This window comes from Ixodes scapularis, unplaced genomic scaffold (assembly GCF_016920785.2).
Source record: "Ixodes scapularis isolate PalLabHiFi unplaced genomic scaffold, ASM1692078v2 PGA_scaffold0__279_contigs__length_252992795, whole genome shotgun sequence".
NCBI classification, from domain to species: domain Eukaryota; kingdom Metazoa; phylum Arthropoda; class Arachnida; order Ixodida; family Ixodidae; genus Ixodes; species Ixodes scapularis.
The window spans coordinates 21,921,036-21,941,572 of record NW_024609835.1 but is presented as its reverse complement, the minus strand read 5'-3'; the positions used below and the strand labels follow the sequence as shown (position 1 = coordinate 21,941,572).

At 45.3% G+C, this 20,537-nt stretch overlaps 1 protein-coding gene across 1 annotated transcript; it reads right to left on the bottom strand.

Moving 5' to 3' along the window:
* Window positions 1–220: 220 nt before the first annotated feature.
* Window positions 221–18,019, bottom strand: LOC115331272. Its single transcript, XM_040503112.2, has 5 exons — window positions 17,993–18,019; window positions 9,282–9,513; window positions 7,517–7,734; window positions 6,381–6,664; window positions 221–464 (listed from the first exon to the last, which is right to left on the bottom strand). Exons 1-5 carry the CDS (start codon window positions 18,017–18,019, stop codon window positions 221–223), a joined length of 1,005 nt encoding a protein of 334 aa, XP_040359046.1.
* Window positions 18,020–20,537: the final 2,518 nt, after the last annotated feature.

Here is a 20,537-nt window from a genome sequence, read left to right as displayed (position 1 = left end):
AATATGTTTTCTTGCTAAACAAACACGAGAATATATTTCACCATTCTGAAAGACGAATATGATCCAAAAAAAATAATTGTGACTTTTGTACACGATATACCCACGCGTGATAAAAAAAAAAGAAGAAGGCATGGAAGTATTTTTCTTTAAATTCCGTGCTATACGAGCAATATTAGGTTGGTTTTTCGCTGATGTGTTCCAGCCGTTACACACGTCTTCCTCACGCAAGGCAGCCAGCGCAGTGGGACATCCCGTGAGCGATGAGCTCAACAAGGAGAAAAACGCAGGCCATGGCCATCAAATAGCCGCTGAGCATAAAGACAGCGCGCATGTCCTGGGCGGTAAGCGGCTGGAAGGAGCCGCTCCGGTCTTGCTTGGACGTGTCGAGGAAGCAGAGGGATCCCTTGGGGTAGAGGTCTTGGTTCCGCATGAAGGGCACGCCGGACTCAAAGAGCCACAAGACCCTTAAAAAAGTAAGAAAAAAAAAAGAAACTCAGGTGAGCAGAATTCAATTGCCAATGAGACCGTCGCACAAGCAAATGCGGAGCGCCAGTTCGTCTGCTTCTTCTCCGGGGGGGGGGGGGGGGGGGGGGGGGTTGTGGTGACGTCAGATAGACACCGAGCTCTGACTGGCTCTGATTGAAAGAGAGTAGGCAGACCTCAAAGCAATCTGCCTTGAGGTCTACTCATTATCCTCCAATCAGAGTGAACCAGAGCTCTGCGTTCTGACGTCATCATAACCACTGCAAAAGAAGCAGACAAACTGGCGCTCCGCATAAGAACGCCGAAGACCTTACCACGAAGCAAGAAGCGAGAGCATAATAAGCCACGGGGCGCCGCTTGTTAGGCCGTCAGTAAGTATAGTATTTTTGTAATTAATAAAGCCAATAAAAGAAGGGAAAAAACGGACCGTATCGTATTATATTTGTTAACTGATGTCGGTGGCAAAAGGGTGCCTGGTGTTTGCTGGTCAAACTACTTGGCCATTCTTCTCTCTCTCTGGGTGAAATCACTAAAGAAAGTTTGGTGTTACGGGTACATCCTGAAACATCACCTTGCTAATCATATCAGTGACTTTAGTGTTTTCTGCAAACAAAATAGCAGTGAGCTGGTCTAACGCATTATTTATGTAAATTCAGTCGGTACTCTCGGTGGGCACGGTTTTGCAAATGGAATTATATAACTGGGGCTATTCTACGCGACTCTCTTTCCCCTTATATTTTTGTTTAAGCAGTCGAGAAAAGAATAATTGATTATCTACAAACACTATCAACCTGCATTCAGAGGTGATTTGCTACATCCTTAAAAAAGAAAACAAAGCAATGTAGGAAGAAACCTAAAGAAAAGAAGTATAAACAAAATCAGTATTTACGCTAAAGCTTAGAGTATTTTAAAGAAGCGAGTAGTACATAGTAAGATAATTAATCAGTGCTTTTGTGAAATTTTCTCTATTCTAAGAAGTTGGCCAAGGACGAAGAAAGTGGTGCAGTTGAATTTTTTTGTTCGCACCTTCTCCAGCCATAGTATACTTAAAGGGCAGCTCCGGTCCATACTTTCGATTTTGGGATTATGACTCTTTTCAGTGCAGTCAGCGTCTCTGAATAGCAAGGTGCAATTTTTTCTCCTTATTGTGCGTAGTTTTAAAGATATCCACGCCTCAAAGTTTTGCTTGGGGCGCGGCCAACAAAACCGAAACTAGCCGCTCGAGGCCCCGGCAACACTGGGAATCGGCTGCTATGTGAAGGTGACGTCAAGATCGTTCTTGATAAACGAGTACGCAGACCGAGCGGCACCTACCTCTGTTGCGCTAGCTGTCTACAGATAGGAGGTAAGCTGGTTTTGTTTTAATTCTGTATACGTGGTAGTTGTCCAGCCTATGTAGCCAGAGTTAGTGCGTATACCCAAAAAGCTAGTGATTGAAGAACCCGTGAACTCGTGCAGTGCCATACTCGGCGGCGGCCGCCGTGCGTGCGTTATGCCGTACTCGTCGGTTGTATACCCAAAAGCTAGCGACTGGAAAACGAGGGAACTCGTTCGCTGCCGTACTCGTCGCTATGCCTAAATTGTCATCGGGGCTCCGTGGATGGAGCGGAGTTGCTCTACGCCGCGCTGCCAGTGACGTACAGTACAGGGGGCCCTCTCGCTTTCGTGCTGCTGGTCAGTCCCAGACACGAAGCTTTGAGGCTTTCTGGCGGGGGCCGCAGCGCCCGAACACACGTGTGCTGGACTGTACACGTCAGTTTTTTCGTTCTTTTTTCCTCGCGCGCGTAAAAGCCGAAGTCCAAAGTCCACTCGTCGAACAGCGTTCACCCACACTGTAGGGATGGCCGAAGGGGCTAGCCGAAAGAGCTCGGGGAATTGGCGGCGCGATCACCCGAAGCATCCTTCGGAGGCGCCCGATGTCTTGTCGTTCCCTCCCGAAAGTGGAAGCAGATTTCCCCGCGTGGGAAGTAAACAAACCTCTGTTCTCGGGTGGTCGCCCTTGCCGCCGAGGTAATTGGGGAAGCGACTTTGTCAGGGCATGTCGGCGACTCCGGGGAGAGAGGGATGGCCGGCTTCCCTTCGGGATGTCGGCGCGCCTTTTTGGAGAAGTTGAGTCTGAACGAGCCCGTGCGCGGAGCAAGACGTTATTCTCCCGCGGTCCCGAGGGCTCCGCGTATTCTGTCTAGCGAGACAGAGGCCTTGCCGTGCGCGGCAAGGAACTTGGCGCCGAGGCACCATTGTTGGCGTTGGGTTGCCGCGAGCGGCATCAGCAGCGCGACGCTTTCCTGTTTTGTTTTGTAAAGAGTTGTTCGTCATTTGTAAATATATATTTATTTACTCAATCAACGAGTCGTGAGCGTCACTGGAGCCACCGGAAAGAAGCCACCCTCCAGCCAGCGCAGCACACCACGATAGGCAAGAAACATTACTGGCGCAGTCGACAGGATCGTGGACGTCGTCGGCCACTTCAACGACATCGTGTGCCAGGAAGACGACGAGGCCAGTGCTGGCGCGGATTGTGGCGGTTTCCATCGGCAGGAGCCCAGGACCAGCCGAGACAAGGAGCAACTGTCCAAAAGCAGCTTGGCGACACCGGAGGCCTTGAGCGGCGGCAGCCGGGTCTCACGGAACGGACTCTGCGTGCGGTGATCGACGCCGGGGACTCACGAGTTCGGCGGCGTCAGCGACTTTCATGGGCTCTACAGCATCGCCAGGTACGTGGTCGCTTTCCCTTTCGTCGCCGGCTGACACCCGCGCGCTTAGCTGCATGACGAAGTGTAGCTTGCGTAGGAGGGGGAGCCCTAGTGATGGAGGCGACGAGGGGTGGCGTAGGGAAGCAGTTCCGTTTAGCGTTCGGTTAGCCCTCGCGAGGGAAAAGACAAAGGAGCTAGAGCGGCAGGTTCAAGCCGCAGAACTCCGGGCGGAGGAGCGGAGGGCGAGAGCGCGGCTCCTAGGGCAGCGCCGTGAAGAGACACAGCCTCGGGCAGCGGAAGACACGGCGCCCGAGGCTCGGTCCGGGGCCGATCGTGTCGTTCAGGAACCGGACACTGCGGTGGGGTCCAACGCCGATCGCGCTCTCCAAGAAGTGGGCTTTGAAGCCGATCGAGCCGTACCGGTACCGCAGACTACCTTGGAGTCCGAGGCCGGTCATGCCGTGCTGGGACCGGAGACTGCCGGGGGGTCTGACGCAGATCGCGCTCTCCAGGAAGCGAACACTCTCGGGTTCGAGGCCGATCGCGCCATACAGAAACCGGGGGCCGCCGTGGGGTCCGAGGCCAATTGCGCTGTCCAGGAACCGGACACTGCTGTGTGGTCTGAGGCCGATCGCGCCATACAGAAACCGGGGGCCGCCGTGGGTTCCGAGGCCAATCGCGCTGTCCAGGAACCGGACACTGCCGTGGGTTCCGAGGCCGATCGTGCCATACAGGGTCTGGAGACTGCCGTGGGGTCGGAGGCCGATCGGGCCGCTTGCGAACGAGGGTCTTCCTGCGTCCGGGCAGCTGGAGGGGAGGAGCTCCCGGAGAGTCAGGGGTCGGTCCCGGCACTGTGGAGGCTGGTGGATGCTGATGTCGCGAGGGAGGCTACTGCAGTCGTTCAGATTGGACTTCGATGTCCCCACGACGGGCGTTGCGGTGAGGGTGTGACACCGTGGGTGCCACCAAGTGGGCGGCGCGGGGCGGTACACGTGCAGGAGCACGAATCGCCGTGGGGCGACATTGTTGGAGCGGGGACGGCGATGGCGCGCCATGGGCGCAGTGTTGGTCCTTCCTCTGACCGAACCGACTGCGAAGCGAGTACCGAACACGGTTCCCGGAGGAGACCGAGCCGAGCGCGCCTTCGGGGGCCTAATGAAGCTCTGGCGAGCGACTCTGTCCTCACGACACTCGACACAGGTGCCCGTGTAAGGGGTGATTGTATGGCGGAAAGAGAGCGCTTTGTCGCGCTCATACACGTGGTGTCTGCGGGCGTGCATGTGGGGAAGCGATCACTGCCGTGGCCCTTGCGAGGTGCCATTGAACTCACACTTACTGTGTAGCGTTTGCCGAGCTTTTCGAGTTTTGTTGTCTTTTTGTTTACGGCAACGCTTGCAGCGTTCTTGGTGTCGCTGGTGCGAGCAAGACAGGTCCGCAAAGTCTAGCGGAGTGGGTGATCAAGGTTTTGTCTCCACAAGCAGAAATAAGTGTTCTCCCTGTTTTAATCTTTATTTAGCAAGTCGTGCTAGAGGAGCGTGGCTGTGTTTTATTTTGTGTAATCGAACGATTCAGCGTTGTTCAGTGTTCACCAAGCGTTTTCAGTTTTCCTTTGATTGTTGGTTTTCCGTGATTTATTGATGTTTTTGTCTTTTGGTTGCGGAAGCTCTTGCGGCACCAGAGGTGTCGTTGTTGCGAGGGATCCATGTCCTCAGAGGCCGGCTGAGAAACGGAGTGTAGTAGAAGTGTTGTCCTTTTTTTTTTTCCCTCAGTTTTATATAGCAATTGGTGCTAGAGGTGCCTGGCTTGGTTATTTCCAGCCATGTGTTTTGTTGTTCTTATTTTTCGCTTCAGTTTAAGCTGGTTGTTTTTGTGTTCTTGTTGGGTTTTCGGCCATCCTGTTTTTGTAACTGCTGGCTAGTCCAGAAGTCCTAGCGCAGTTTTCGGGGGGACGTGTAGGGATGGCCGAAAGGGCTTAGCCGAAAGAGCTCGGGGAATTGGCGGCGCGGTCACCCGAAGCGTCCTTCGGAGGCGCCCGATGTCTTGTCTTTCCCTTTGGCGGCAAGCGGAGGCCAGCTCCCTCCCGAAAGTGGAAGCAGATTTCCCCGCGTGGGAAGTAAACAAACCTCTGTTCGCTCGTGGTCGCCCTTGTTGCCGAGGTAATTGTGGAAGCGACTTTGTCAGGGCATGTCGGCGACTCCGGGGAGAGAGGGATGTCCGGCTTCCATTCGGGATGTCGGCGCGCCTTTTTGGAGAAGTTGAGTCTGAACGAGCCCGTGCGCGGAGCAAGACGTTATTTTCCCGCGGTCCCGAGGGCTCCGCGTATTCTGTCTCGCGAGACAGAGGCCTTGCCGTGCGCGGCAAGGAACTTGGCGCCGAGGCGCCATTGTTGGCGTTGGGTTGCCGCGAGCGGCATCAGCAGCGCGACGCGTTCCTGTTTTGTTTTGTAAAGAGTTGTTCGTCATTTGTAAATATATATTTATTTACTCAATCAACGAGTCGTGAGCGTCACTGGAGCCACCGGAAAGAAGCCACCCTCCAGCCAGCGCAGCACACCACGATAGGCAAGAAACATTACTCCAACCTTCTCCAATTTCCGGTCCGTTGGAAACTTGTGAAAAAGCACCTCCGTGTTGCGCAGCGGGTTGTTTGAGCAGCCCACAGCGCTACAAGTTGCACTCGGCTTCTTTCGAGGAACAGCTGGGCAGTCTTGGGCGCACCGAGTTGCTTGCTAAAACAAGTCTTGGGGTATTCACAAGGCAAATAAACAAAAGACTATACCGAAGCTACACGGGCTATAGATAAAAGCAACGACTAAACACGCCATCCACGAGCCGAACTAGCGGTGGTAGCGGCTCAAAGAAGCGCACTCCGCGCGACGCCCGGACCGGAGGAAAAAAAGAGAACGATACGGACGTCACTGTCCAATGTTGCTTTAGCGATCGGCAACCCGCTGGTCGCCCACTAAGGAGTAGCGGCTCGCGGCGTTAGCTGAGAATGCGGCGTCCGACGGACGTGATATTTTGGCTGGGGTCGTATTTTGTGTCACTACATCGATATCAGTAATTTATTTCATTTTGAGTTTTGGCCGAGTTGCCCTTTAAGGTTGGCGGTATTCGAAATAAATTATTTGTTACTCTCCATTGCAAAACACGGGCTGCAGCAAACACCTATCACGCATTGATTCAAAGATTGTCTAATTCCAACCTTTTGTTTATTGCCTTCACGAGGTCGGGGTCTATCCGCTTCCGGTAGTACCAGACGGAACGCAGGTTGGTGATGGACTGTGTGCCCACGTAGAAGAAGCCGTCCAATACGGGGCAGAAGAGCGACGACTGGACGCGCCCGGTCATCATGTCCGTGGCTATGACGGCCTTGCGCTGCTGCACCATCTGCAGCGACTTGGCGGTGAAGACCTCCGGAACCGGAATGGCGCCGCCCATTGCAGCCATACGGTCCCACAACCTCCGCACGGACTCCATGCTCGAGATCTGGCGCCATCGAAAAGCGAGTCGGGCAGTTGAGGGGTGCGAAAGGCTATCTCCGCTTTGGTCTTGGAGAACACCACGTCACAACTGTCAGTGTAAATAAAAGCGAAACGGAGGGTAGTCAAAACCGGCTGTAATTCTACGGTAGCAACTATCACCTGAGGCAGAACTGAAAAGGTTTTCTGCGTTTTGCGGTGAGACTGCGATACAAAGTTCTAATGCAGGTCAAACAATGTCAAATTTATTTCATATGTGATTTTGGGTTTTATGGTGTTTTATGGCCCCAATATAGTCGGAAAATGACTTAAATGCATATTTGTAGTACTCTCTGCGATCCAGAAAGCCGTGTACTTGAGCCATTATCCTCTGCGCAGTCCTTCAAGTTGTGGCGTTGCTGGACAGGGGGGGGGGGGGGGGGGGAATTTATTTTAAGTTGTCTAAACCATCTTCTACTTGTTTCGGTTTTCAGTATCCACATTTTTTTCACGTAAAGTAAGTACACAACACTTTTTTACGCCTCGAAAAGAGCGGCATCATTTAGATTTCAATTGCGTTTCTCTGATTTTGCGAACTTGGGGCCTATTAAGAGATTAACTGAGTATATCTTATGAAGTTTGGCTATACGGGCAGAGACTGAGGAAGAGGAGGAGATGAAAGCAACCTACCTTTCTCTCTACCCACTTTTCAAAACCGAACGCGGAACATAGGCTGCCGGCGTTCGGCTTTCTAACAGTAAGTAGAGAGAAAGGCTTGTTGGGCTTTCGGTCTGCTCAATAATCATTCCAACCAGAGTTCGGTGCCCTGAAGTCCTCGCGCGCTCTGTACTTAGGCCCGCCATGTTTAGCGATACCTGACCTGAAGCGCCGTTGTGAGCGGCGAGTTCTTCATGGTGAGAGGCAGTAGCTTGGGGTGGCGCAGGACGTCCTCGGCCGTGTTGATGCGCTCCGTGTCCGACTTGACCAGGAGGTTGGCCTTCACCTCTCCGTTGAACAGGTTAATCAGGATGAGGCAGGCGATCAGCCACACGGCCAGCAGGATGCGATTGGCCTGCGGCACGAACTTCACCTTCGTGGCTGCGATTGAGTGAGGCAAAATACCTTTTTTAAAGGGACGTCCTACAATATTGGAGGTCGACATTTCTTGGGCACTGAAGTTGTGATGGGATCCGTACCTTCGCCGAACGCTGACTCGTCATTCACTGGAGCGTATTTTTGCCAACAACCTCACTACCGCCCATTCGAAACGGACCCTTGCGCACTTCAGGTATTCTTTTTGTTTATTTTTGTTCGGCAAACATTCGTTTTCTGCCCTCATAAACCTATTACAATTATCGGTTTCCGGAAAGAAAAAAAAGAATCTGGCCCGGTTGTTGTGTTTCGCCGAGGAAGAAATGAGCGTAGTACCCGAAATCTACAGGGGACCGAAATACTGTCGCGCTATAGACCTTTGCAAAAATCGACTTCTGCGCGCTGCCATTTTTGTCTGCTGAGCTGTGGAGCGCCTTCTGAGCATGCGCCTTTGCTCTGCTGTGCGGTATATCAGACCCTGCACATGCGCCCACAGCTCAGTGACTCGACATTTTTCCACCGGGGTGACATGTTAGGCAAAGTTCTATAGGGTCGGTGGCATTAACTGATAAACACGATACCTTTTTTTTTTTTTTTTGCTGCTGTTGTGGCGGTTAGGAATAATTTGAACGTTTTGGAAGCAAAATATAAAAACGTATCTGAAATGGAACTTTCAGGAAGCCTAAAACTATAGCTGCCGTTTTTTCGCGGGGACGTCGAGTCAGCCCTGGGTAATCCGTCCATCCCGCACAAATCACCTTGATCAGACGCTTCATTGTAATGTGTCCACCATACTAAACACTCTGTACAAAAAGAGTATAAATTTAGAGGCACTTTCACATAAAGGGTTAGTAAATTTTTTTTTTTCTGTATGACGTTTTGAATACTGGCGTTGTTTTTTTTCCTGTTTGCTTTCTTTGTGTATTTGCTGACCGCTCTTGTGGTTTATTGCCGGGTATTGTGTTTTTTTCTTTGTTGTTTTTGACTAAAGTGCTTACTACACAAAACATTTTTATAAGATGTGTCTACATTTATGTAATATTTAGTTGTTTTTTGTGTGTGTGTGTTTTGTTTTTATTTACCTTTTTGCTGTTGCGAACTGCACGGGGGCTGGGACCTTCGTCAAGCTGCTACTCAGCAGCTTTTTGTCCCAAGTCCCCTGTTTTCATGTAACGAGATGTGACAACAAATAAAACATGATTTGATTTGATTTGATTTGATTTGATGACTAAAAGATTTCTCGGAGTTTTTTTTTTTTTTCTTTAAGTCATTTCTACGTTGTACGAAGCTCGTAGAGGCAGACTGCCACCCGAAGCGCTCGGAACACCGCTATATTTTTTTTTTATTTAGTGAGTTTAGCCAAAGCAAGTGATGAGTGGTATTGTGGGCCCGTATTCCGTGCACATGCCTCGTAACAAAGCGCGCACACCTATTTGTCAAACTTTTACTTCCTGGTCAGTTACCACACTCCTATTTCATCTACAAGAGTCTCCCAACTCAAAAACAATTATAGATGTTGACATATGAGCGTATATCGCTTGCAAATGGCTTACCTTCGAAAAAAAGTACTTCGATGTATGCGTAAAAGTACTTAGACGTGTCGTAGAAAAGACTCGTCTTCCTCTGCCTCCCAGCAATCCGGTAAAAGGCCGTAGAGAGCACGATGAGACTCGTCAGGGAGATCAGGAACAGGATCCAGGACTGTCGTCCCCGTGGTCGCCATTCGGACGCGGCATTCCGAGAAGCGCGAGAGGCAATGAGTAACACCAGAAGAAGTTCCGCACTCTTAAAAGGACATTAAACTGAATTTTAAACATGTCTTTTTACGGGCAAACTCAATCAATGTGCCCTAAGCATATAAAAAAGCACTAAACTAGAATCATGTGTAACTTTTCTTTTTCTATTAAAAACATGACCAAACACCGTGGAACGCCCCTTTTATGAGATATAGGATGCATCTATAAAAAGGGGTGTGTCGGGATGCCTGGTTGTGTTTTTTTAGTAGGAAAAAAGGGACATTAGATTGTAATGTCGTTTCTCTTTTTTTTCAGACGCTCAGGGCACATAGGTTGGGCTAGGGTCATATGATAACGATTTCACGCTGCACTTTATTATCCCTTTAATGCCTATTTAGACAAGATCTTTGGCTTAACTTTCTTGCCAGAAGAAAAAAAGCCGGCACACAGGCGCCATCTGTCAGGTAACCCTTGAACGATTCCGATCTCCGCATGGCTTATAGCCTTATACTGAAGGTTTTGCAGCTTTAGTGAGGTCAGTTCTAGGCACTATCTACGAGGAATGCTCCTTTATAACGTTGTCAGAATTATTTCGAGCGAACATAAAAAATAATTACTCATAAACCATTAGGAAATATACGCAGACTAAACGCTTTCCTAGGATACCCAATAGATGGCGCGTCCAATGCGTGTCCTTTCGTCAGAAATTGTGACATGTGGTTGCAAGGCTCAAGGTCGTGGTCCAACGCAAAAGCGTGGAGAAGCCTTCAGATGTTCGTGCAGGTATGTGGCTTTTCGATGCTCTCAGGGTACTAACTACTGGCGTTCCTCTAATCCGTTCAACCCATAAAATAAGGGATCGGTATTTGGTTCCGATGGTAATTTAGCTTCGAAGGCAATGGTGCGTTCACCTCTCTTTGCGCCAATTACCACACCGGAATGAAACCGGCTCCTCTTTTTTTTTTCCACTTATTAAGAATGACAAATGATTCCAGTGCATCATGGGGCAGTATACACTGACATATTTTTAAAAGTTCGTGAAAACGTTTTTTAATACATGGTTTACGAATGACGACTTCGTTAAATGTGATTACTGAATTGACAACAATTGACTCTGAACAGCAGAGGCATTCTAAACATCATACACATTTTTGTAAACCTACTATTCAGCAAGAAACGGTTTTGGCCGTACACGTAGTTGACTTATACTATGGGCACTTGAAATACCTCGTGAACGAACTAGTTTAAAGAATTGGCGAATCCGTTCGCGATCTGAACTGTGCGCGTGCCCATCGGCGTGCTCTGCTTAGACGGTACTTTAAAGAAGTTCGTTCCGAAGACCCTCTAACTGTTCTTAAAACAGGCGTATTTAAGTCACCTAAAAACGAAACGTGTACTACAAGGTTTCTGCCGACCATTCTTGTTCTTAATAAATACCATCTGAAACTGCGCTTGCTCAAGTTCGGTGCGCTCAATTGGGGAGAATGATGTTGCTTGTTTAGTGCCACTAAAAAACCACGACACATTTTTTTTTATTTAAGTAACCTTCAGTGAGGCGGTATGGGCGATAAAAACGAACACATAACCAATAACCTACTAAAAAAAAAAACTACATTTGAAATTTGATTGGGCTGCTAAATGGTGTTTAATCTACACGCACGAAATCGTTTTCACGTATTTGATGTTTTTAAAGGCCTATATCTCGTACAGGTTCTAAACTTATTCGACATGTAGACCATATGGCTATTATACAGTTCTCCCATCTTATTGGTTTAGGTGACTAAAGATCAACTGAATGGCGCTCAGAGTTCACCATGAACAAGTATATCTGCAGACACGTCTGGCAAGAGTGCTCGCATGAGCATATTTTATCGAGAACTCTGAACGCTATTCTTTATGGTGCGCTAATTCAAAAATTACATTAAATAGAAAGAAGTGTAAATATACATTTTTTATGATGTAACTGAGGAAAAACGAGTGAACAAAATTATTGTATACTTGAACGTGTAGAAGGGTATTAGTATCTCGCAAATGCTTTTCTATCCATTTTGAAATGTAACGGTTACGTAGATAACGCTGTAGACAAGGCCAGTAAAATGCATGTTATACGGAGAAATTTGAGAAATACGTCCCGCAGTGTAAAACAAACATCGTGTTTCTCATTCGTTGGAGTAATTTTAGCATATGCTTTTGTTATTTGGGTTATAAGATTGAGCGAATTCGAAATCAAGCGCTAAGGTTTGTAATACGTGACCGCCACCCATCTACAAGATGCACTGAGATAAAGGACATATTGGGTTGAAATATATTTTAACAAAGTAGAACGTTCTTAAGGTTGAAAGAGGCCTTTTGCATCCTGCCTCCACATTTTACGTCTTCAAGGTCGGGTTATTTTAAAACAAAATAGAAACATATCTTTATCATAGCTACCTTTTTTTTCCTCCTCGCTTTTTTTTAAAATCATATATCCGAGATTGAAATATACTAAAAAAAGTCATTACTTTTGTCGATGATGCTCGTCTCTAGGCTATATTAAAGAAATACGATCTAAAGTAAGTAAACAATCTTCTTTTGCTTGTTTTGCGCATGTATTTTTTACGTCTGCACTTATGTATTCCCTGACTAACGGCGGAGCAGGTATAGATGCAAATAAATAGATGTGTAGTCACCTGTTTGTCAAATATGTTAATAAAAGCACCCGAGTCGGACACAAAGGGGTCCTTCATGCCACTTATCAGTTGGAAATTGTCGTAGGTAAGTTGGGTGGCAGTAGGAAAAACCTTCCACTGAATGTATTCCAGGTTGAAGGGACCAATTGCTACATCCGCCAGCTGAAAAATGGGAGACAGGATAATAAGATAATTAATCAACGCAAAAAAAAAAAATCCAATTGCTTAGTTACATTTTTTTCGCATTTATGAGATTGAAATAACCATTGCTTAATTTAGATCAAACAAATTGCTGGCACAAGGTGAAAATAAGAGAAGATTATTACCGAATAACTCCAAGCAGGAATAACGACACGGTACCAATGTCTAGTCCCAAAAATCCAACCTTGCAAAATGACTTCAGTTCGAACAAGTCAAATGGTACGAGCCTGCCTTTTCTGGAGCCTCTGTGGTTATCAAGACATTGAGATATTAAGAAAGTCTGAATATCCAAACGGCGGCTCCGAAATGATGTGCTTGGGTACAAAGTCTCCGAAAGAACTCAGAAATAAAAAAAAAAAAAAAACAGCAACAGCAAAAGGGCACGAGGAGGAAAGCAGACGGCAATGTAAAGGACGAGGAAGTAAAAACACAGTTCTTTTTACTGTAGTAGACCTTATATTTGGCTAATTGGAGAACGTTAGGAAGCATGGTGTAAGGCGCTTCTGTGTCTGTGTTCTTCCTGGTGTCAGTTGTTTTTTTTGCGCTTGAAACCATGCTTCCTAACCATTTTTTTTACATCTTTAAATTTTGTATGACCATTGCCTTTGAGAAGATGAAAACGACAGTGAGGAGCTTTCGATTTCCCTCACCAGCGCGATCTTCCTACCTTGGACAACGATTCAGCGTCTCGTGCACCAAGAGCGCATGTGCAGTCAAAGCTCGGCGGAGTCATAAAGCGCGGGCTGGAGGTCGGCCGTTCAAGAGACACCCTACCGTTTTCATTTCGTCAGTGAATACAATTGGAGCGTCACATGTCATAAATGGCAAGCAATAGAAGTTCAGAGATTCTGGGGATAAGCTACATAATTTGTATTAGTTTTATCTTCCTTCCGTCCGGTTGTGTTTTGGAACCATTCAAAGCGTTAAACCCGTTTATTTTTCAATCGCGAGGAAAAGAAAGATAAACAACAACAAAAAAATCTGTATATTTTTTTTTATTTCTACGTGGCAAATATCGAAGAAGTGTTTGAAATGTAACGATTGTCAACCTACTTCTTTGTTGATCATCATGAGGGACCCATGTATGGATCCGTCTGGGGCGATATCTCCATATTGACTGTCTGTCGGAAACAGAACCTCGTGCCTGAAGAAGTCGGAAAACGTGTTCCCATGTAAGTGACTAGGACCGGAACAGCTTTCAAAAAGAAACGGCGTTCTTACTTCGAGCAAATACTTGTTATTCTCGTACGTTTTTAAGCAGGTTGAAGTGGGCCCTGATAGGGTGGCTCTTATAGGCCTCACATGGGCTGTTTATGAAAGGGTCGTTCCAATGGGATTTGCAACTTGACTTCATAGGCGACGAAATTGGGCGCAGCCAGATGGCCCGTTGGAAACTCCCTTATGGGATCCTCGCGGGGCTACCCTGGCAGTCCACTTGATCCCTCCTTACGGTACCTATCGGGGCCCACTTCGGCGCCACATTGGACTCTCTCTATTCATGGGATTTATGGGGCACTTACTCTGTGAACTCACGCTGGTTCATTCAGATTAGAGACGGGCAAAATACTTGCAATGTGTCCAAATATAAATACAAGCTTTTTTGAACAAATATATTTATTACAAGTGGAATTGTTATAAAAAAGTATTTGAATACAAATTAAAAATGCAAGAGTAATCATTGAATCCCCTTAAAATACTTTTGTAGATACATTTGTTTCCCATAGCTTATCTTTGATCTTTATGCGAACCCCTTAAAAGAGTCCAATGCCACAATAATAAATATAGTCCGCATTCTACGATAAAAAAAATGTATAAATGTAAATCGCAAATATAACGACAATATATTTTGGCATTGATTAGGAGAGAAGGTCGAATGATCCTTGTGCAGGAACAAGTCTCTGAAGGTCGGAAAAATATGCTTTTTTTATCATAAACTCAAGTACAAAAAAAGAATCTGTTTGCAAGAGATGAGGACCACGTGACTATTGATCACCCATTTGTGCTTGGCAGTAAAGAAATTAAGGGGAGTGTAAAACAGGTGAGTCGCGCACTTTGAAGACCTCGGTCCAAGAATTAAATCTGGCAGTTTTAATGTGGTTGACCCTTAGACTAGCGTGTAGTTGTGTTATTATACTACTGAATGCGTGCAATTAAAACCCCACGTTTCTAGTGTGCTGCGCTGGCAATTTACTTACCTGAAAACCAGGTGTCGCTAAGAAGATGCCGGCCTTTGGCCGGGTAAACGTGCCGACATCTGCTTTAATTCCAGTTGGTGATTGTATTTGAAATGGTATTTAATAACAATTTCCTATGAAATACTTCTTTTTTAGTCTTCAAATACAATTTAAAATACGCTATGTAATATAAAGGCAAATACAAGATACAAAACATTGAAACCCTTTAAAAGAGGTATTTTAAATACGCGTATTCGAAATACTTACTGCCATTCCTGAATTAGTCCTCATCATCGTAGTATTACAAGGCAGTCCAAGTTGGGGGGCATTCCCGCACTGGCCTGTGAACTCGCATTATGACATGGCTCCTTGTTTGGTAAACAACTTAATGTGCATTTATTGGTAATTTTATAAAATGTCAGTGAGCGAGTTCATCATAAATATGAAGTCCTTATGTAAAATATAGGGTAAATATTGGGTACATGTTATGCTTGTTTTGGTGGCTATGCATATTAGGGATACACAACTACCATAGGTCATTACAGGCTCCTAGCTTCAGAACTGAAAACTCGAGATGCATGCTCATAATATAGCTCTTAGTGATTCCAGGATGTGTTTGTAAATTTTTGGGCTGGAATGCCCAGAACAAAGGCTATTTGCATAGCAGAAGTCTCTCTGTCAGCCGAAGCTAAATGCATACAGTCGCGTAAACGGTGCACAAATCAAAGAACTTACGTGATATTCATCGATGTTGTGAGGTTTGAGAACGCCGATCCAATGACTCCATGCAGTTTCTTTATTCCATTGTCTTCGTAAATGATCACGTACGGAGGGTACTAAAACATTATTAGGAAACAAAAAAGATAGGTATCATATAACAGAAAGAGTGGCTTTTCTGATATAAAAAAGTTACTCGCGACACTGATAATTTATATGAGAAAAGAGAAACAACCTGATTCATTTCTGAGGGGTACTGAATTGGCAGTTTATTGTGTGTTAGGGGGGTTAGAGGGATTGTATACCAGAGAGTGCACCGATTAAATATTTCACGCGACTATTCTCCACTTTTTCATTGATTAATTATTCGTTTTTGTTCATATTTACATGCATTCTCCCTCTCTCTCTCTCTCTCTCTCTCTCTCTCTCTCTCTATATATATATATATATATATAACGAAAGTTGGGGAGTTGCAGGAAAGGCCTTTACTTCACCAACGTTTCAAGCGGGGACCGCTTTTCTTATATATATTTTTTTTCTTTTTTTTTTTTTCTAAAATTAGAAGTACATTTTTTTTTTTTTTTTTTTGCTGAACATGCGATAAACGGCGCAATGCACAGTTTTGATTCTGAATGAACCTCAATGTGCCCAAAGACACTCAGTATCATATTGCCACACGCGTCTCTAAACAAACGCGTCCGTAACCGAAGCAAAAAAAAAGCGTTTGTGGTCTATTGGGTATCGTGCTTGGCTCCCACAGGAAGGGCCGAAGTGCGATGCCTGGCCGCGGAGGCACCTTTTTTGTTGCTTCTGTAGGTGCCGCATTTGAGTGAATTTGAGGATCCTGTTGCTTGTTCGCCGTCCGAATGTTTTACGCGCCGAACCTTCTACGCCGATTGTTTCAAAAGCCCACGCGTGTACACAAGGGACTCCGCGTGGCGAGCCGCGGTCAGTCTCGCCCCCCCGCTTTTGATCCTGCTGTTACGCCTCCATCGACGCCTACGACGCTAGCCTTTTCCTGTTTTGTTTTGGGCACACGATCGCCCCATGAAACGTTTAGTTTCCGTCAGTCATTCGTCGCCTCATCAATTGTCATTCGTGATAATAATATTACGTCACCTGTAGATGCAAACAGGTTCGTTGATACTCTCCCGCAAGAGAGACCGCCTTTAATGGTTCACAGCAGTGTCTGCTGCGCTTAACGAACACTCGCACTGCGATAAAGTGGCCGGGTCACGTATAACCTTCTGCAGTTGTTTGTAGTTACAAATCTCGTCCAACCAGTTTACTGTAGGTAAAAGTTACACTTAAAGATTCCCCCTTAATACAGGTGAACTCGTCCATGCCTATGTGATGAAAGCGTTTGAGTTTACTTTCTTTTTTTAGTCCAGATTTAACCGGCTAACCTATTAAAAAATTAATCGCGATGAAAAAATTAATCGATTAATCGGTAGAATAACCGTTTGCCCAGCCCTATTGTCCATGCTAAGGATATTCAGAATTTCCCGACATGTAGTATATAGGATTAAAAAAAACTGTAGCGACCACAATTAGGTCCTACATATTTATTTACACTATTTACATTGATTAAATCTATCGATTCAACAGATTCTCCACGAACCTAACGGGATCGTTGGCCGTGCTTCTTTCATTTTATTCTCGCGTGAGTTCGCGCCTTGCGCTCGTCTTCTTTTTATCTAGATTTTGGGCAATTCGCGCCCCCAAAACAAATATCGAAACGTTGGGACACTTTTTCGAGGATTTTGTTTTTAGTAGTTTCTTTCACTTTTATAGTTCAACCCAACCGGATAGATTTCCGTCCAAGATGTTTAAGTTACAAATATCCCATGTGAGCATTAATCAGCTGTAGGTAATTAAAATAATAGTTAAGATATAAGAAAAGTATAAACCCCGACCTCTTGATTGCCATCCCCGTTCCATTTCTCAAAGACAAGAAGTTTTAATGGTATCCTACTACGCACACCAATGACCTCAGAATCAAAGGGCGTTGCCAGTCTCGAACATCTTATTATTATCTTCCAGCCTGTATGGTAGCAAACTTAGGTGATGAAAACGGCGAAGAACGAATGGCAAAGCAAGAAAGTAGCAAGCCACATCCCGCGTTTTAAGCTATCGCTGCTTAAAGCTACAAACTTGCATAGCTGCGAAACCTGGAGAAACACCGGATGGGGCTCGTTTTCCTCTCGTCTTACTTAATCATTCTTTGGAATCGTTTATCGCTTTATGGAGTAATATATATGACTCCGGGGTGATCATAGGATACACGGGGCACACCCTGCATTTCTTAATTTGTTAGCGACTGTGAAGTTCCCTCGTGTATACTGTTCTGCGGTATCCGCAAAGCAAAAAGAAGTGCTATTACTTGGTGCAGTTCAACCGATGAGAAAAGCGGGCGGTGTCACACCAAAATGAACACGCACTCTAGATGGCAAAAGGTGCGAGTGTCATTTTACCCTGTAAACTGCGTGGTTACTGCAGCGTTGCATCGACTGATCTTCTGATTGGTTGGCCTCGTTCAATAATTAGCAGAGATTGATTCTCCCACTCTATTGTGAAATAGCATACAGCTAGACAGATATCATTGATGTTAATATCCGATACTCCTGCTACTAAAGTCGGGAACTATTAGAAAGCAAAACTTTGTGTTATGGTTGTTTGCAATTGACATTCCCGCTACTCTAATAATCCGCTGCAAAAAAAGATATGCCTATATAATTTTGCCTCGGAATGAATTTAATAAGCTTACCGGGACCCCTGCAACCTTCAGGTGCATGTTCAAAATGACCGCAAGTCAGTGGACCTTGGCGGCAACGTGAACGAATCGTTCAACTTGACGGAAGTACGCTGCTTTTAAGCAAGATTGCCACAAAAATCAATCTCGTTTGAAAAGATTTAACACAGACTGCTGCTTTTTTTTTTCTTGAACGCCGGCATAGCGTGTAGGTTCTAATTGTTCTGAAAACATCTTCTATTTTCCTCATCAGATGAACGAGTTCAAGGAATTGACACGATTTCCATCTGAATCACGATTCAATCGTTTCCAGAAACATGCTCGAACACAGACGTGCATTAGATTACTTGTTGCTGACTTCGTTTGAAAATCGGAAGTAAGTCTCCCTCTTTGGAAATGACCTTTGGAAAACTTTTAAGAGATAGATGGCTTACAGCAATTAGGTCGTACCAACTCTTAAGGGGGAAAGGAAGTCGTTTTCAACCCGGAATCATTAATTACGCTGTCTTAAACCCAAGGAGAATATATTGATTTCTTTTTACTTGCATACTGTACTGGATTTCTTGAAAACATAGAAGAGTTTATATTTAAAACGCGACAGAGTGTCACAACGCTGAGAATGAATTATTCGCGACTCATTTCATTACTCACATTTGGATGAGGTAAGTTGTTGGGGCTTTATCACTAATTCAAGCCGTATTTTCGCGCGATGGAGTAATTATAAGGCAGCGGCTATTTCAACGTTCAATGTGAAAATTACAGCAAAAACAACATAAAAAAAAATCTTCGAAATTATTTTGACCTTTGTGATATCAGTTTTCTTAAATTGAGAACAGTTACCGCGATGTGTTGAACTTGTTGGTACATACTTGAAAAAAAAAAAAAAAAGAAAACAGCCTGAACTTAGGGAAGACGAAGTTTCACTAAAGCGCGTTGGTAGTCAGCCGTCTCGTCTCATCTCTCATACTTTCTGTCTACGTTTCTTCCTTAAGATCAAGCTGTCTTTTTTCCGGTGAAAACAGTTGTCATTAAATAACTTGACGCCCCCGTCGGGATAAGGAATCCGTTATTATGACGTATTTCTTCAAAATAATATTTGAATTATTTTTACGCCCCATGTAAATGTAACCGCCATTGATAGCAGTTTACACTGTTTGATTGTGGACGGTATTCTGGGTATTGTTGTGTTGACGGAGTCACGTGTTTCTGTGTCTCATGCCTAAGAAGCTTCGATCCCACTTAACGCTGGATATGTCTCATGCAGCGAGCGCATACCAGTGTGCTCGACTGCCGAACGAGTCCTTTCGGACGTGGCACTTACATCGCACGACGGCGAAGCTGCGCTCTTGCAAGTCATTTCAGCAGGCACGTTGACGTGAAATTTTGAACCCACAAAAAGGGCTAGCTGTACATACCTTTATCTTTTGTCTGTACGTAACGATTTGACAAAGAGTGTCAAAATTACATAAATTTTATTATCACGTCTTCGAGACCGGACGTGTCAAATAGTCAAATAATTTTTACGCTGGGCGTTGAAACATTTTCTGCCTGATTAATCCTTCTTAGAAATGCTGGTTCTATGATAGAAATCCAGAACGTTAAATAAAATCAAGCGTAAGGTTGATGTGAAGGCTCTGCAAAACATTGAAGTTTTGCAGAGCCTTCACATCATGGAAATAAATCGTTGTTCAATATGCCTTCTCGTTGAATCTTCTGTTGAGCAGATGCTTTTACCAAAAACCGTATTCTACAAATCACATTCAGTGAATGACGCAAACCCAAATTCAGTTTGTGTCGGAAACGCAATCTGCGTAGAGAATATGAGCATATCCCTTCACATTCTCAGAGTCCATGGGCAGATTTGACGTTGGAGTTCAACCGTTTTTTCTATCTCGTCCTTTGTTAGATCCTTTTCACATATTGCAGCGATTACTTGGTCACATGCCTAATAAAAGCCGACAATTATATATGATTCGAACAATAAATATATGAGACTTCATATAGATTATATAAGCCTAAGGCATAAAACAATTCGAGAATTTGTGCGCTGCCAGATTATCTCCCTTTGATTCTGCAGCTTTGCATCTACCAATGCAATTACTCGGAGGATATATGATATGACAGAGATCTAAGTCTAAAGCAAAATGTATGCTGTCTCAAAGCACGTGTTTCGGCGGTATCGGAAAAGCGGAACACAGGAACATATGTGACCTCAGTGGGCTCAAGTCGCTGGGAGGCTTTATTAAATGCGAAGGAGCCGCAAAATATTTCATACAAAGTTGGTACATGTTCAGTTTCGTTCTGCTTGTAATCATCGTCGTCAAGTATTCTACAAAGAAAGAAACAGCTACGTTGGCATGCACTCGACAAAAATCAACGCATCGTCTGCATTGCTTCTCCGCCATTCTGTCGCTTTCTACCTTTGAATTTTTATCACCACCAGCGATATCCGCGCTTATGGTAGAGTTCAGGGCTTTAAGTTGTTAGGGATATGTGGTATGAGGATTTATATTAAGAGTTTTGCGACTTCGACAATATACGGACCTGCGCCACAAAGAGT

Excerpts from the sequence above, each read along its gene's own strand:
- LOC115331272 (XM_040503112.2), bottom strand. The coding sequence starts at position 18,019 with ATGCACCTGAAGGTTGCAGGGGTCCCG. Across the intron at positions 6,665-7,516 it reads CGCTCACAACGGCGCTTCAG|ATCTCGAGCATGGAGTCCGT; the intron begins GTCAGGTATCGC and ends CGATGGCGCCAG. Across the intron at positions 465-6,380 it reads GTGAAGGCAATAAACAAAAG|GGTCTTGTGGCTCTTTGAGT; the intron begins GTTGGAATTAGA and ends TACTTTTTTAAG.